We start from the raw sequence: 14,293 nt of genomic DNA, 5'->3' as shown, positions 1-14,293 counted from the left end.
GGATGTTTTCATAATACATGATGATCAAAGTAAACCTGAGTCTTAGAGGCAAAATGTGAGACATTAAAGCTGTTAGAGGAGTTTAGTGTCGGGTGGCTGCTGTGCAGGTGTGCTGGACTGTTCTGAAACTAGACAGCGAGTGTCAAATATGATTTTCATTATGACAGTAGGTTGGAATGAAGAAACAATATCAGTAATAATGTCGAGCATTTATCAAAACAAATGAAGGATACATAAAAGAAGCAGCATCAAAAGTAAAACCCTGCCAAACATTTGTTAAGCAAGATTCACTATTATTGGGAGTTTTTTTTAAATCAAAAATTACAAATTGTTCATTTTCAATGGACTGAGTACCTACGATACTGTAGACAATAATAATTCATTTTTATGTTTGTCTTTGTAATCTAATTGCAAGCCAAGAAGCAGAAGAAGACGGTATGCCAACTGGCCTGTCTGCTGTAATTTTATTGGCCGACAGTCAGACTCTGCATTGATCGCGGTAGAGTGGCCAATTTGTCAAACCAAACAAAGCCTAGGAAAAACTATGCAAATATTCAATCATCTGAAAACGAAGTGTGGCAGATGTGTCTTACTGATTGATTTATGGAACACAGACATGCAGTGATTTGGCAGACGGTAACTTTGGACTTGGCTGTGTATCACAGACACCAACCCTGTTGCTGTGGTCACTGATCTTGATGATGGGCTCGTTCTTTCTCAGGTCCCACACAACTGCTTTCCCACTAGGGTTGGCGGAGGCCAGGATGTGCTGAACCTGCCTGTTCCAGGACACAACACTGATGTCTTCAGCAGGCTGAAAGAAGAGACAAAGGTTGTGACTGTCAAAACAAAGCTGATCTCTGATATTTAAATGACAATACTACAAGGCTTGTGCAACGCAAACACTGCTGGTACACATTTAAATGACCATTTAGAGAAAGCTGCTGATAGTGATGTAGGATCAACATATTCAGCATGATCGTTGTATAAAGAAAATGTCCACGTGACAAGGCATCGTTATTTCCATTATATAAAAGGGCAGTCACACACACACTACATGAAATTGAAACCATGAACAGAACTTTCTTGTGGCTTTCATTCTTGACTCAGATATGAAACAACAAAGGTAAAGAAACAAGGACAAAGCTGCCTGTTGGGGGTTGTGGTTTCTATCATGTGTTGTGACTCAAACTGTAAGGATCAAAACAACAAGTCAAACCATCCCTCACAACAGACGTGTGAAATTCATTAAACCTCTGATCCATCAACTACACACCCACCTGTGTCTTTGCTCCCGGTGTCATTGGACTGCTAAAGTTGTTCAGATCCCAGATATAGATCTCTGAATCATTTGCTCCTGATGCAAGGAGATTACTCTGGGAGAGGAAAAATTGAGAAAAATCAACAATGTGCACTACAGTACCGGGAAATAGAAGTCCTGCTGTAAGGCGGTCTCTAAGGACGCGACAATTTTAACTGCAGACATTTACCTGAAAAGGGTTGAAATCAAGCGCTCGGATCGGCCCTGTGTGTTTGTCCGACTGACCCACTACTGCTTCTGCTCCGGCGTTCATTATGACCTCGGGGTTATATACAGTTAATGTGCCATTTTCACTGCCACCAACCAGTCTCCCTCCAGCACCATCTTCTCCCATTCCAAAATTCACCCACACGATACTGTGCAACCTACGGAAAATAATAAAAGCAAAGGGAGTTATCTCCTACAAATGATACGTGTAGCCGAGCCTACGGTGGCTGATGTGGACAAGTGTTGCTTCCAATCCAACAAAACGTATCCACAAGTTACCTGTTTGTGGTGGGTAATGACCCTTTGAGCTGCATTTCCAGAGAGGGGTCAGAGAAATCCACCTCAAATATCTCTAGGGCAGCTGTGGTGTTGAAGGAGGCATCGAGCTGTTGTGCTGATGTTCCTAAGGCCAGGTAGATGGGATGGTGTGCGGCGGGACTCCACGCCTGATGGGCGGTCCTCTGGATCTCCTTCAGCCTCATTTTCCTTTCCTAGACAGACAGGCGAACCGACCCCGCTGAATTAAAAGATTATACATGTCTCGGGACTGACATTGGCTGTTGGTTTGCACGCTTCTTTAAGGAACAGCTGTGACACACAAATCTGGATTCACAAATCAAATATTTCTACTTTATAACTTGGCTCCAACAGGGTGCCACCCTTACTGACAGATTGCCACCGACTATTTCCTGAAACTGCTTGGCTATCCGTTCGCCCGTACAGCCAGGCTTCCACAGAATATTTGTTAAAGCAAGACTACAGGTTAACTACATCGTAGTTAGTTTAAGTGTAGTTTACCGGCGGTTTTATCTACATTATATTATCGCCACGCCACTTAGAAAATGAATTTAACGCAAGCTAAGGTTAACCTGATATGCAGTTACGCTAACGGTAGCATTTCGTTTCACACACTTTATAACATTGTACACACAGTTTTTGGCATTATAGGCATTAACTATAACGTAAGGAAGCCACTACATAAGTGATATATATATATTTCTACATATGAGCCAGTAAGTTAACGCCTTCTCTTCCTGATAGTGCCGGATTGTCATGGATCCAGTGCATAACCGGAGCCACTAGCAGCCAGGCTAACAACTCTGACAGCCACCACCCCAGTTACCACATTTCAACAGAAACGAGAGGCACTGTGTATCCGTCACCTTTAAAGCCAGTTAAAACATAAAAATATATATGTTTATGAGAGCAACTCACGTAAACTGTCTAAGCCGCAGCCCGACTGTCCGCATCCACAACAAACCGGAGCGCTTCTTATCAGCCGAGCTAGCAGCTTAGCCGCAGGCAGATTCCTCGACCAAAGTGCTTTGCCGTGTTGTCACTACGCTACGGTAGCCGACACGGACATTTCTCATTTGGTGGTGGCCTAAGGTAACCCCGAAGTCACCGTTGACCCCTCTAAAAATGATCATTCATAACGAGGGATCAAAAGGGTTTACAAATGCTCCTTGTGGCTTGTCGGTCAAGATTCAATTTATTTTATTTTTTATTATTCTAAAAGAAGAACAACACAGCTGGGAATTGAACGGTTAACATCTTTATTTTTGACAGAAATATACATAGTAGAATCAGATTTAGTCATTAGATTTCGTAATTCTTGACTTCCTCTGGTGTTTTTTCCGGATCGCCTCCTCTCTCCAGGTACAGGTTGCTATAAGGATACTGTTTTGGTGCCTGGAAGAGAGACAAATGCTTTATTGAAAATGTCCATGCTATTAAATAAAAGATACATTCAAAGGCATTTCATCTACAGGTGGCACAGCACTACAAAGATGTGGCATTAAAATACTCAAACTAAACTACTATGCATGCATTTTATTATGATTCGTACTACTCTTTTTACATTACATCAGTCTTGCTCACATTGCAATGACATGATTAAAAGTATTCACAAGTACGAATACAACGATTGCAAAATTGCAGATTGCAGCTGGGAAAGAGCAAATACAGTGAAAGCTAACTTAGTGTAATAAACACTAGAAAAAACTTGTTTAACTGGATAACTTTGTAATCCTCAATCCGCTCATTAAACAGCCATGTTTTCTTGAAAAAAATGAAGATATTAATGTATATACTTAACAGAACATTTACATAGTAACAGTTACGATCTACACTATATGTCAGACAAGTCAAACTTGAGATAAATGAGCAACTTCTACCCTGACTAGTTGGTAAGGAACATTTTTAAATTCAAAATGCTCATATACACAGAGGGAGAAAAGTGCAGATTTAGATAAAAAAGAAAAAGAAAAAATGAGAAGTTGACATATATTTAAACCACATGACCTCCAGAGGTTTTTTACTGTACCTATTAATCTGATACTGTGGACGGGACAAGTGAAAACATCTGTGGTGATTAAAAATAAATAAATCATAGCGTTGATCTGTACTTACAACGGGTTGGTAAGATGGGAATTTCTCCCCAAGGTAGAACATCAACAGCATGAACCCGATGTAACCAAACAGATATTTGCACATTTTGGGCCAAGGTACAACGGTGGGAGATGTATCCACACGGTTCCGGATGTACATGTCAAAATCCCAGTGCATCTAAAAATAGACAGAACAATCACTGATTAATGATCATGGGAAATCATACACTGTTAGAACGTCTCATATCGTCATCTAAGGAAACTGGTGATTGTACAGAGGCTTGTGAGGAGAAAGCAGTGTTTTTTGTGCAATCAAGCTGAATACTGTCTTAATATCCAAAAGTAATAGTGTCTATATAGAGGATGATGTTATTATCTAAAGTTAAGTTTCTTCCAGACAGTCTAAACACAATTATGCATGTACAATCTTCAGAGATTATACAATATTATGTAGGGGTTGTGTCCTTTTTATAGCAATACATAGAACTATAAACATTATTGATATGGATCCGAATATGAATTTTACAGCTGGTACCAAGACATGCACTGAGTGGGACACCGTTTTAAAATTACAGCAAACATAATCAGTTCTGGGGCCCATTTTACAGAAACAATCTGTTAGCACTGGCTGTAAATTTGGGCTGCAGGATATGATAAAAACATCATATTGCGATTGACAATAATGGGAATGATATTTTTTTGACCAAACACAATTAAAATCACGATAATGTGAAAAAACAAACATGTTTTCTTAAATCTGGAGAACCACGGCACCTCTGCAGCACAACGGTACCTAATTTTAATGCTGTTTTGTCACACGTTTGACCTTCATCGAAACATTACAGCCCTTAAGATTTGCATACTTCACTTCCTCCATATTGTGATTTCGATAATATTTCAACTAATTGTGCAGCAGTATTGCAAACGGTGGAAGTGTCATGCTTCACTAATGCCTATTGGGTCAGAAATCTCAGATTTATTTGCAATTCCTAGAGGATTGCAGCATGTTTATGCAGGGCTCCCAAGCATGGTGCATGTTTTGTGAGTGAAATGTGTCAGAACAAGCAATGAGAAAACAATTTCATGTTCATTCATATCGGCAGAAATCAACCTGGTCAAGATATGGACTGCACATATACACCTGATATCACATATATAACTCACTGCAATAGCATGAAGTCATCAGTATCTTACCGGCTCTCCCCAGTTTCTCCTCAGGTCAGGGTGGTCCCACTTGTACCAGGGGTCTCTCTCATGCTGGGATCTATCTGGTAGCTTTGGATAATCACCATAGCTACAAAAACACAAGGAAAACATACAGTTAAGATAAGATAAGATAAGATATGCCTTTATTAGTCCCACAGAGGGGAAATTACAAGTTAGTCATCTATGTAGTTAATTCGCTACTGTTGTGGTTCGCACAGTGTTGACCCATCTGGCAAACAACAATGCACTCTTCGTAACACTGCAGAGAAAACCAAAACAGGTGAAACTGCTATGAATGGCAGGCTTTTTCAAAATAAAGCTCACCCCTCGCCGTTGTCGGGAAATGGTTCATAGTCCTCAACCCTCATGTTGTACTTCTTTGCAGCAGCAGCTCTCTCCTCGGGGGTCTTCGGGTAAGGACCCGGTATAACATCCTTTGACCCACCAGAGGCTGAAACGCAAACAGTTACACATGTGAATGAACGAAGTTATAACGTAATCACGTCCGCCTTCACCTCTCATTCACAATAATCGCCGCTCAGTGCAGCGCGTCAGCTAACGATAGCATGTCAAGGTTACGTCTATTCGATGCTTTTAACTCTAAACTCGGACTCGTATGTTCAGAGAAATTAATCAGAGAGTACAACCAAAAGCTAGAACACCACTGACCTGCTCTACATCCCGACAAAAGGGCTGAAATCCCAGAACCTTTCCCTTTAGAAAGGACTTTGGCCCACCGTCGGAAGCCAACACCAGCCATGTTTACTGGCTGCTGCTGTCTGACAGACTGAGAAGTACGCATGCGCAAGGTTGGAAGTATGGGTCCGCATGAGGACCAATTCATACTAATAGGCTGTATAAGACTGCTGAGTGACCCCATTACACATATTAATGGTATAATTATATCAGGAGTGACCACAAAAAATCAACCACAACTACTAAAATATTTATTTCATAGTGTTTTTATTAATGTTTTTATTAATTTTTTGAGTAGCAGACACTGTCAAAATAGAGAAAAGTGTGACGGGAGACATGAAAACTCATCCAGTGGCTGAAGGGAACCAATATCTCAGAGTGAATGCACTAAAGCCCTGAGGCCTGTTCCTCTTCCCATCAGATCCAGCTCAGGTGCACAGGTGCATTTACTGGGGGATCGTCACTCTGCCACCGGTGACAAATTGAAGAAAATCCATCAGAGAAGTTCTGCTATGTCCTTCTCCACTTTCCCAATGGGGCAGTGAAGTTCATACCTGCAGTAAAGGGAAAACATTAGTGCCACTATAATGATTAAACCCATGCCTGACCAAATTAAGGGCTAAGTGGGTTTTTAACTTGAGGTTTGTGGTCTATAACTTTACCTTTTGAAGGGCATGCCATCTGCAGTGATTAGGAACTTTTCAAAATTCCAGCGAATGTCATTGACTTTGATTGGGGACCAGTAGAATTTCTTTATATCTCCAATAACAGGGTTCACAAATGGCAAAGATTCCTGTGACGAGCAAGAAATTACAGTGTGTCTGGGTTTTACAAGGCAAAACAGCTGCAGTACTGACAGCACAAATGTCATCCATTAATCTTATATCTCCAAATCATATGCAAAACACACTACCTTCAGATAGGTGAAAAGAGGATCTTCATTTAATCCATTCACCTCAACCTTGCCAAAGACAGGAAACTTTGGTACAAACCCCCCACCAGGTCTCGCATACTTAAGAACGTTGAGGGTTTCATGATTCACCTCTGGAAAGAAACAAACAAAAGGAGTTATTACTAATATGTTTTAAACACGACCATGACAAAACCATAATGTGTATATTCACAACTTTGTCTTCAAAATAAATTAACAAAAGTTTACCATACAGCATGAGCGTGTACATTAGACAATGTATGTGGTGAAAGAAGTATTCAGATCCTTTAAGTTAAAGTAACTACACATTTATATAAAAAAACCTCTCCATTACAAATAGGAGTACACGTCCTGCATTCAAAATTCTACTAAAAAAAAGTATTTGCTGAAAAATGAAACATTACTAAAAGATTAAAGTAAAAGTACCCAGGCCCCTGTAACAGATTTATATATTACATTAAAAGATGAGTGATGTATCAACACAATACATCTAAGAAGTTCAGAGAGGAAATCACTCTTTCACATCTGAAACTAGAAAAAAAAATATGCAAAATAAATGTAGAAAAGAAAAGAGTACAATATTACCCTGTGAAGTGTAGTGAAGTAGGAGTATAAAGAAGCATAAATTAAAAAATCTCAAGTAGAAGTTGCTATTAAGTACAGTACGTCAGTAAATGTACAGAGTTGCTCTCACTGATATAGAGTACAGTATTTCTATTGATACAGTATATTACCAGGTTAATAATTTATTATGTCTGTCCTATTTCAAGAGCTTCAGTGTACCTACCAGGTGACTGAAGACCAAACTGGTTGCAGGAGAATCCAAGAACAGTAAAATTGAGGTCGCCGAACATTTCCATCAGTGCATTCAGTCGATGGTACTGACGGAAAAGGACACAGAGTCAAATCCCTTTAATAAAAATGGCTTGACTGACACAGATTATGTGTTATGAGATAATGTGCTCCGACCGCAATCGTTCAGAGCTCTCGCAGAGTCTTACCTCCTCTATTGTTGACCCTCAGAAGGTGGCAACGTTGATGATGAGAAGCACCTTACCCCTGAAGTTACTGAGCGGAACCTGCTGTCCATCCAAGGTCTCAGCACAGAAATCATAGATAGATTTATTAGCCATGCTTGTTCTGTAGCTTGTATATGGGATTGTAGTCAGTCAAGAGTGAGTATTCACCCAGCTATCCTGTTGGCTCATCTCATTCACTGAAATATAACTCATGGCTCAGCAATTGTTCAGCATGACCGACTTCATTGTTCTATTGGGCAGAGGTGAGCTGGCAGAATGGTCATTTGTTCAACATGTATTCCACGAAAAACACAAAAAACAAAAGCTGCTCATATGGTGACAGCTAATAGGCATTAGGAAGTTAAATATTCAAAATAAACAGATATGGATCTGCAGTGGAACACACTTATTTTGTATGCACAGTTTCCTCTTTTTAAAAGTTACTACTATACTACTATTTTTTGTTTGTGACAATAGCTGTTTAATTATGAGATAATTTGTTCCATAGTCTGAAATCACAGTCTAAAAGTTACTGCACAGAGTAATATACACAGTAGGTTACATCAGGCTACTTTGTGACTAGTTATTTGATTCATAAGCGGCTAACATTGTTTTGATAATAAGGGAATTTTAAAATATCATCATTAAACCAACCAATGCTGGCAAATGCATGATAATAAGAGTAATAGAGTTATCTATGGAACTTTTAAAAGAGTTATTTTATATACAGCAAACATATATGTAAATTGGCTTAAACGTGACCTTTGACGTAAACCCGGAAAATTACAACTGCTGCGTTCAGTTGTTCCTCGTAAACGCGTCTATTATATTAGATCTAAATAGGACGTCTTCAACATTTAGGCTAAGCAGCATACTTTTGGTAGAAAACGATAACAGTTTCTCTCTCTTAAAGGTTGGTGGTAGTTGTTTTAGTTAGCATGTCCTGTGGCGCATTATTTGGCAACTTCATGGTTTATAAAGATAATAAAAAGGGGAAAATAGCCACAAGGCAGCAATAACAATTTTAATGTATGGGTGTTAGATTTTTTTTCCTTCAATTCTTGGCTCTAGTTTTCCCTGAACGCCATATTTGTAAAATGTATAACAATATTTGGTAGTTTATGTGCCATTCTTCTCTCAATGAAATACCTTACTACAGTACCTGAAGGCAGCATTGGGTTTTGGGTTACACCTCAAACGCTCGCAAGATGCTAAAGGAAAATACGATATTTTGGCATCTTTGTGAAGAACAACACGTCCTTAAAAACTCTGTATAACATAGCGGACTCAGAATGGACGAAGAAGCTAAGATACGAACGTAAGTGCCCTTTGAAAACGAGAGTTTTGTATTTAAAAAGCAACCGGATCGGTGGCCCCGGCAGGCTAGCTTCTCAGCTAACAGCACTAGCTTGCGAGTAACAACAACCAAGTGAGAGAGGAGGACGGTCGTTGTTGCTCCCATTTATGTGTGCCAGCTAACTTCGGTTTCATTGCATGTTACAGTGAGAAGGCTAACGTGACAGGCTTTTACTGCTGATGCACTATTTCTGTCATTCTTAGTGCATTTAAACATTGTTTTTAAGGTTGTTTTCCTTTAAACCGCTAGGGCTGCGTGCAGTATCAAAGTTCAGCTGTTAAACAAGGTTTGCATTTCTTCAGCAGATGTCATCTTTTGGACTTGCCCTGGGAGGATGTACTTATTCCACATATTTTAGGCTATTTGCCACTGCAACACCTTGTCAGCCTGCAGAGGGTGAGCAAGCAGTTCCACAGCCTCATCCAGGTGTACCTAGCCAACTGCAGGACTTTTGATCTGACCTCGGTAAGTCCTGATCAGTTCCAGTTCTAATAACCCATACATATATTTATTGAACGATATGTTTGATAGGTAAGGTTTGGTATCTACTCTATATTTACAGATTGGACCATCCATTCCCAAGGAGGCGTTTTGCTCCATGTTAAAGGACAACAAAGTTCTCCATAGCCTGTCACTTCAGAACTGTTCGGACTGGGTGACAGACAAGGAGCTGCTGCCCGTTATCGGCCAGAACCAGCATCTGCAGAGAGTGGCCATGAGCGGGTGCGTTTGTCTCACCCGCCACTCTCTAGTGGCCGTGTCCTTGAGTTGCATGCACCTCCAGCACCTCGGCCTGGCGCACTGTGAATGGGTGGACAGCCTGTCCCTGCGCAGCCTGGCTGACCACTGCGGGGGGCTGCAGTCCATCGACCTAACCGCCTGCCGCCAGCTCAAGGACGACGCCATCTGCTACCTGGCCAAGAAGTGTTTGAAGTTGAGGTCTCTATCGCTGGCAGTCAACGCCAACATCACTGACGAGTCGGTGGAGGAAGTGGCCAAGAACTGCAGGGGCCTGGAGCAGCTGGACCTGACAGGTTGCCTGCGGGTCAGGAACCAGTCCATCAGGTATAGTCTATCTTATTTTCAAGTATAATCCAACTAACTTTGTGCCATCCCACCACCTCACTTGTGCACCCATCCATAAGATCCTCTGCGTGCTGTGCTCACAGGACTCTGGCAGAGTACTGCCCGAAGCTGCAGTCCCTGAAGGTGAATCACTGTCACAATGTGACAGAGTCAAGCCTGGATCCTCTACGGAAACGCAATGTAGTGATAGATGTTGAGCCGCCTTTGCAGAGGGCTCTGGTACTTCTTCAGGACGTGCTGGGGTTTGCACCCTTTATCAATCTCCAGATATAGCCAAAGGGCCATCTATCTGTCCAACAAGAGCGCACAGGTAGGTAATATGAGCAGTATATCTACTGTAAGAGCTTTTGATGTGTTTATATCCAAAACTGTCTGTCAAATATCCAAACCGGGCTAGAACTCAACCACAATGAATTTATTACCAGTCTATTTCCAGCCGATAATGATGGTGACAGTCAATCAATTGTAATCGATATTTGTTACAGGTGTCTTCATCATCAAAGCGCTCGCTTTAAGCTGCGTCACAAGGACACGTGCGTTGCTCTAAAAAAACGTCAAGACAATCCAAGAAGACCTGGATGTTTTGCACTCAAGTTTGTGTGTCAAAATAATGTTGATAAAACCACTCACTGAACTGTGATCAGTGATGCATATTTAAAGAGGAAACTGAAAATAAGTCTTCATTTGTGACTGAAGCCATGTACTTTGAAGAATTGCTGCCTCATGTCCAAAAGATGTCACTGCACTATTTGTTGATCATTCAGTGTTGTCATAATGTGTCTTTATAGAAAAGCAGTTCTAACCAAAGTACAGTGTATTTGTTTTGTTGTTTTTTTAAACAAAGTATTATACTTTGTGTATATTACATTTTAAGAACCTTTTATCTTACGTTTCATTTAGAAACATAAAAAAAAAAATGTTTGAGTTTAATTAAACATTTCATTTTGCATGTACGTGCCTGCTTAAAGGATCAATTCACCCAAATCGCACAAAAACATTTTCTCACTTTGCACTAGCTTTGTCGAGCAATTTCGTTTTATTTGTTCATGTTTTATTATCTCCACTACAGAGACTTCTTCTGCCACCACAATATAATAAAGGTTAATACAATTTTGTTAGTGGTGCTGACCATGTGTCTTCCAGAAACAATGTCCTGGCTCCTCAGGATAATCCACAGACCTCATTGTCAACAGTTTTAACCGCTTCCCAATGAAAACTGTTGACCAGCTTTGTTGCTTACAGTTATGTTAACCAAAACTGTCCGCATGGCTAGATGCCACCAGAAATGAGTGGGAAAATGTTTTTATATAGTTTTTTTGTGACGTCATGAAGTGACCCTTTAATCCATATTGTTCATAAATGCTTACTTGTATAGCCTAGTATTAGTTTGAAATAAGTATAGGAATTCATTATGATCTGTTTGCCACTAAATCCTTGAAATGAATCTTGTTAAAAGTACGTGTGTTGAAATGCGGTTGCCCGGTAATACAGCCTATGAATTATAGTATAATAGAATTAATTATTACATAGTAAAATACAGTACCATCAGAAATAGCTGTCTTTTCCACTGCATAAAGAGGCACAACTCTGCTGTGATGTAATCAACTGTTATGTATATAAATACCTTAGGGTATCTGAAAATATTGATCCCATACCAGTGCTCTCTTTTTTTCCTAAATTTGATGTGATAATAGATTTGTCCAAACAAGTGTGGAATATAAAGCTCAAAGACAGCAACAAATAGTCTTCAAGTATAGGTAACAAGGTTTTTTGGCAAATAAGGGGGCAATGCTCATTTTTACATCTGTTCTTGACGGATTTAATATATAAAAACATTCAAAATAATGACCAGGCCTACTTTTTCTTTGAGCTTCTTAAATAATGAAAATGAGCCCCTATCTATAACCTGCTGTGAATAGCAGGATTCCGCTAATTCCTCTAATTCCCTTGCCTGTCAAACATAAAGAGGGTATTGTCAAAGCGTTGCAGCGGTGTGGTTAAAGATGGGGTTAATCTATTCAGTGCGCTGTTGTTTTATGACTCAAACTGGCACAAGGTGGCAGCAATGAGTCAGTATATTTCACTGCTTTAATTCTGTTATTGGAGAGGCTGCATGACTTCTAAACTACAGGACCTTCAGGAGCCACAGTGGTAGTCTACAGTGTTAAATATGTCAGGGTAAAGTGTCAGTGTGTACATACAAAAGGCCAAGATACTTTAAGACTTAGAGAAGGAGTCTAATGTTTGAGTGGTTAGACAGATTGTGAAAATAAACATCATGATCTTGTTAACACGATGCAGTGAATGCACAATAAGAATTCATGCTTCCCCTTGTTGCTACAGCTACGCGTTAAAACCCCTTCTTACAGTTTCCTCTGGTGGTCCGATTGGCAGACTATATTGTAACTTGTCTCTGTGACAACACAACAGGTCTATTTTCCACTTGATGGCATGGTTTACCCCATCTGCTGCGTGCTGTCCACAAGCTGAATTTGCACCAACAGAGAGTTGTGTTTGGAGGGCTTCAGGGATCGACCAGCATCCTTCTGTTTGCTGTGCTGATCATCATATTGTACCGCTGTGCCTCCGAGGGGACATCACAGTGTCGTTAGTTATAAAGTGAATCTTGAAATTTCAATTTATAAAGCAACTCACGCCGCATGTCATGCTGTAGATACTCATATTTACACACATTTAGCAAGATGTTTCTTACTTTTATGCAAGAGTTAAACAGGGATGTCTGGTTAGAATCAAAACATTTATCCCTCAAAATAAGAAATAATTAAAAACAGATTATACTCTTATGTTCTTGTATCATAAAGCACGAAAGAGTTTCAGTTAAAACACACTTACTGAAATAAAAGATAACTTCTCTGTCTCTCATCTGTATAATAATTAGTATAAATAACATCTTCAGTGACCCAGCAGTGGCCCGTGCTTGTCGCTGCTCAGCAGTCAGTGGGTTAAAAACATTTCAGACTACATTCATCATGTAGGACCTCAATTAGCATTGATCTGCAGGGGGGGAAAGAAACATCGCTGCGTTATTATATACCATGGAGCAATTTCTGTTCCAGTGATTGAGTGTATGGGGGGATTTCTCAAACATAGCCGGCCTAACATATTTTGTCTTCCTGTCAATAATCTAGCACTTGTCTAAATTATTGATCAATAGCAACTGATCATTTTATACCTAGGCACAACAGTGAAGGTGGTCCATTTTATTCAGTATGCAGTTTTAGCCCCTGGCAGCGTGTAATATACTGTACTTATTAAAACTAAGAATAAATCTAAGTTTAATCTCTGCTGCTGCTTTCAAAGTCCTCTCTGACAGAGTAACTCACTGTTGTTGTTTAGAGGCTCGTGTCGTTGCAACTGGTTCACACAACAACTGCAATCCTTTTAAAAACAGGCCTTTTTCACAGCAGACATTTTGACTTGTTATAGAAAATGCACAGGTGTAACTAATTACATTAGTGATGGCTCTGTTCTATTCAAATGTCCCAGTAAGGGACTGTATCAAAGTTATGATATTATTTCATAAAAAGCAAGGCCCTCCCCAGCATTACTAATATTCTATATGGAACCATATTCATTCAATCACTAATAACTCTAATCTGTTTCTCCTCCTTATTTTGATGGGGAAAATACAATTTAAATCCCATGAGAAATGTATGAACAATTAAAATATAAATCTGGGACGAGAAAAAGTTAAAAAGACCCTCCCATTCCCTCTGACCTCCTCCCAATAAATGGTGTACAGTTCCTAAGTCATGACAGTGTGACAGTGAGCCAGCATGCACAATGCTGGGACCCTGAAACTGAAGCAGCTAAATTGAATTCAGCCATCATTCATTTTATTATTTACACTTTTTTTTGATGTGACATGTCAAAATATCCTCTGTCACATATTAATGCTGTCATATTCTCATCAGAGTCTAGACTATGAGCTGACTCAGTCAACTGTGTGGGTTTTAGGACCAAAGGAAGCTGAAAATACGAGTTCATTCCACCTTCATACTGGCAAAATCGGAATTAAAGTCATTCTTATAAATTAGTTTACTCCCTACTTTAACTACT

General features: G+C 39.9%; 4 protein-coding genes across 5 annotated transcripts in view; 1 reads left to right on the top strand and 3 right to left on the bottom strand.

Annotated features, from left to right (window-relative positions):
• The window catches only part of sec31b (SEC31 homolog B, COPII coat complex component), an 11,048-nt gene extending 8,167 nt beyond the window's left edge, over window positions 1-2,881 (bottom strand). For both annotated transcript variants that reach the window (XM_035661148.1, XM_035661156.1), the window contains exons 1-5: window positions 2,744-2,881; window positions 1,808-2,019; window positions 1,491-1,686; window positions 1,281-1,376; window positions 674-814 (exon numbers count right to left, since the gene is read on the bottom strand). In XM_035661148.1, the coding sequence (XP_035517041.1) occupies window positions 674-814; window positions 1,281-1,376; window positions 1,491-1,686; window positions 1,808-2,010 (636 nt within the window). In that variant the 5' untranslated portion in view covers window positions 2,011-2,019; window positions 2,744-2,881. The remainder of the gene's footprint in view (window positions 1-673; window positions 815-1,280; window positions 1,377-1,490; window positions 1,687-1,807; window positions 2,020-2,743) is intronic.
• A 184-nt stretch (window positions 2,882-3,065) lies between these two features.
• Window positions 3,066-5,945, bottom strand: ndufb8 (NADH:ubiquinone oxidoreductase subunit B8). Its single transcript, XM_035661179.1, has 5 exons — window positions 5,794-5,945; window positions 5,449-5,575; window positions 5,113-5,212; window positions 3,941-4,096; window positions 3,066-3,220 (listed from the first exon to the last, which is right to left on the bottom strand). Exons 1-5 carry the CDS (start codon window positions 5,924-5,926, stop codon window positions 3,128-3,130), a joined length of 609 nt encoding a protein of 202 aa, XP_035517072.1. The 5' UTR covers window positions 5,927-5,945; the 3' UTR covers window positions 3,066-3,127.
• A 108-nt stretch (window positions 5,946-6,053) lies between these two features.
• On the bottom strand, window positions 6,054-8,790 carry gpx9 (glutathione peroxidase 9). Its single transcript, XM_035661189.1, has 5 exons — window positions 7,753-8,790; window positions 7,539-7,632; window positions 6,734-6,864; window positions 6,483-6,613; window positions 6,054-6,374 (listed from the first exon to the last, which is right to left on the bottom strand). The coding sequence occupies exons 1-5, from the start codon at window positions 7,882-7,884 to the stop codon at window positions 6,317-6,319; spliced, it is 546 nt and encodes a 181-aa protein (XP_035517082.1). The 5' UTR covers window positions 7,885-8,790; the 3' UTR covers window positions 6,054-6,316.
• Window positions 8,791-8,945: 155 nt separating this feature from the next.
• On the top strand, window positions 8,946-12,859 carry fbxl15 (F-box and leucine-rich repeat protein 15). Its single transcript, XM_035661167.1, has 5 exons — window positions 8,946-9,088; window positions 9,433-9,592; window positions 9,690-10,192; window positions 10,297-10,523; window positions 10,699-12,859. Exons 1-4 carry the CDS (start codon window positions 9,063-9,065, stop codon window positions 10,484-10,486), a joined length of 879 nt encoding a protein of 292 aa, XP_035517060.1. The 5' UTR covers window positions 8,946-9,062; the 3' UTR covers window positions 10,487-10,523; window positions 10,699-12,859.
• Window positions 12,860-14,293: the final 1,434 nt, after the last annotated feature.

The sequence above is a fragment of the Morone saxatilis genome, unplaced genomic scaffold (assembly GCF_004916995.1).
Source record: "Morone saxatilis isolate NCDOM2014 unplaced genomic scaffold, NCSU_SB_2.0 Contig1, whole genome shotgun sequence".
In the NCBI taxonomy this organism is placed as follows: domain Eukaryota; kingdom Metazoa; phylum Chordata; class Actinopteri; family Moronidae; genus Morone; species Morone saxatilis.
Note: the sequence above shows the minus strand (reverse complement) of the source record. Positions and strands in the feature narration are given on the sequence as shown.